This window comes from Aegilops tauschii, chromosome 2 (genome assembly GCF_002575655.3).
Source record: "Aegilops tauschii subsp. strangulata cultivar AL8/78 chromosome 2, Aet v6.0, whole genome shotgun sequence".
In the NCBI taxonomy this organism is placed as follows: domain Eukaryota; kingdom Viridiplantae; phylum Streptophyta; class Magnoliopsida; order Poales; family Poaceae; genus Aegilops; species Aegilops tauschii.
This window is the reverse complement of record NC_053036.3, coordinates 386,906,625-386,908,070: the sequence shown is the minus strand read 5'-3', so window position 1 is coordinate 386,908,070 and position 1,446 is coordinate 386,906,625. Positions and strand designations below refer to the sequence as shown.

General features: G+C 42.0%; 1 protein-coding gene across 1 annotated transcript; it reads left to right on the top strand.

Moving 5' to 3' along the window:
• The first annotated feature begins 544 nt into the window (after positions 1-544).
• Positions 545-1,018, top strand: LOC141041057 (uncharacterized). The gene is made up of 2 exons (XM_073507169.1): positions 545-804; positions 892-1,018. Exons 1-2 carry the CDS (start codon positions 545-547, stop codon positions 1,016-1,018), a joined length of 387 nt encoding a protein of 128 aa, XP_073363270.1.
• Positions 1,019-1,446: the final 428 nt, after the last annotated feature.

Sequence of the window (1,446 nt, the reverse complement as noted above, 5' to 3'; positions counted from 1 at the left end):
TGCTTGGAGTTACACAAGAAATGGGTTGTTCACCGTGCGATCAGCTTACTTGGCGCAATGGAATAAGCAACATGGGATGAAATTGCAACATACTGATGGTATGGGAAGAACTAATCTCAATCCCATCTGGTGTAAGATTTGGAAGTTATCGTGTATGGCAAAGGTAAAAATCTTTATTTGGCGTACGTTGCATGGAACTCTGCCGTGTCGTGTTACACTTGCCAACAGACACATGAAAGTCTCCCCTATTTGCCCTTCCTGTTCTAGGGGGACAGAAGACACAAAACATGTGTTATTTCTTTGTCATAAAGCAAAGGAGGTTTGGAAAAAATTAGGGATGTATGAGATGATTAACACGGCGTGTGCTATAGATCGTGCGGGGGAGGCGGTCCTTGAATTCTTACTCCTTATGCCAGACCATGACTTATCTAGTTTGGGCCTTCAGAACGCTCGTGAAATGATTGCTATTATCGCTTGGTACCTATGGTGGGATAGCCCTTTGCTGGTTCACGACGGAAAACTGCAAGTAGGAAAAAAGGGGCCTATGGGTTTTGTTAAACTGAATGTGGATGCATCTTTTGATCATGATCTGCTGAGGGGCACAACTGGTGCAGTACTTAGAGATGACAAAGGAAAAGTTATTGTTGGCGGAAGCTGGAAGATTGAATGGTGTGCTGATGCTCTGACAGTAGAAGCTCTAGCTTTGAGATTCAGATTATCTCTTGCACAAAAGGCGGGATGCAGTCGCCTTGTTATTAACTCTGATAATACGGAAGTGATCGAGACAATGAAGAATGGAGGACGGTCGGCGGGAGCGGCGACGGCAGTGTTTGATGATTGCTATTTTTTGGCTTGTGACTTTTCTCTCATTAACTTTGAACATTGTAATAGGGAAGCGAACATGGTTGCTCATGAAATTGCTAGGCTAGCAAAATTTTCTGAACCAAATTCTTGGTTTGAGGAGCCGGTCGACGATATTGTAGCACTTTTAAGGCTAGTCATAGTGGGAGTAACTTAGGTAGTAAAATAGCGCACTCCAATTTTTTTTCTTATGTGGCATGTAGTTAATAAGGAGAGAGGTGTTTAGAGTAACATAATATGTTACTGTAACATAGCGCTTCCCGAGAAAATATGAGTCTACAAGCTAATTTTTTTTTCTCGAGTACGCACGAATGTGCGTACTTTACTATATAGAAGAAATAGGGTAAAAGAGCACGTGTTTACATATTACATGCACATGACTCCATCCCTAGTGCTACTACCTCAGTTACAATTTAACTACTCACACCTGCCCACATTTCCACCTCCTGTAGGAAGCCTTTCGTGTCGCCTTTGATCAATCCCGCTAATAAATGTAGGAAGCCCAGTCTACAAGCTAATAAATGAAGCCATCTATAACACTATTATTATGTTATTTTGCACTATGTAGACTCCCACTATGACCAG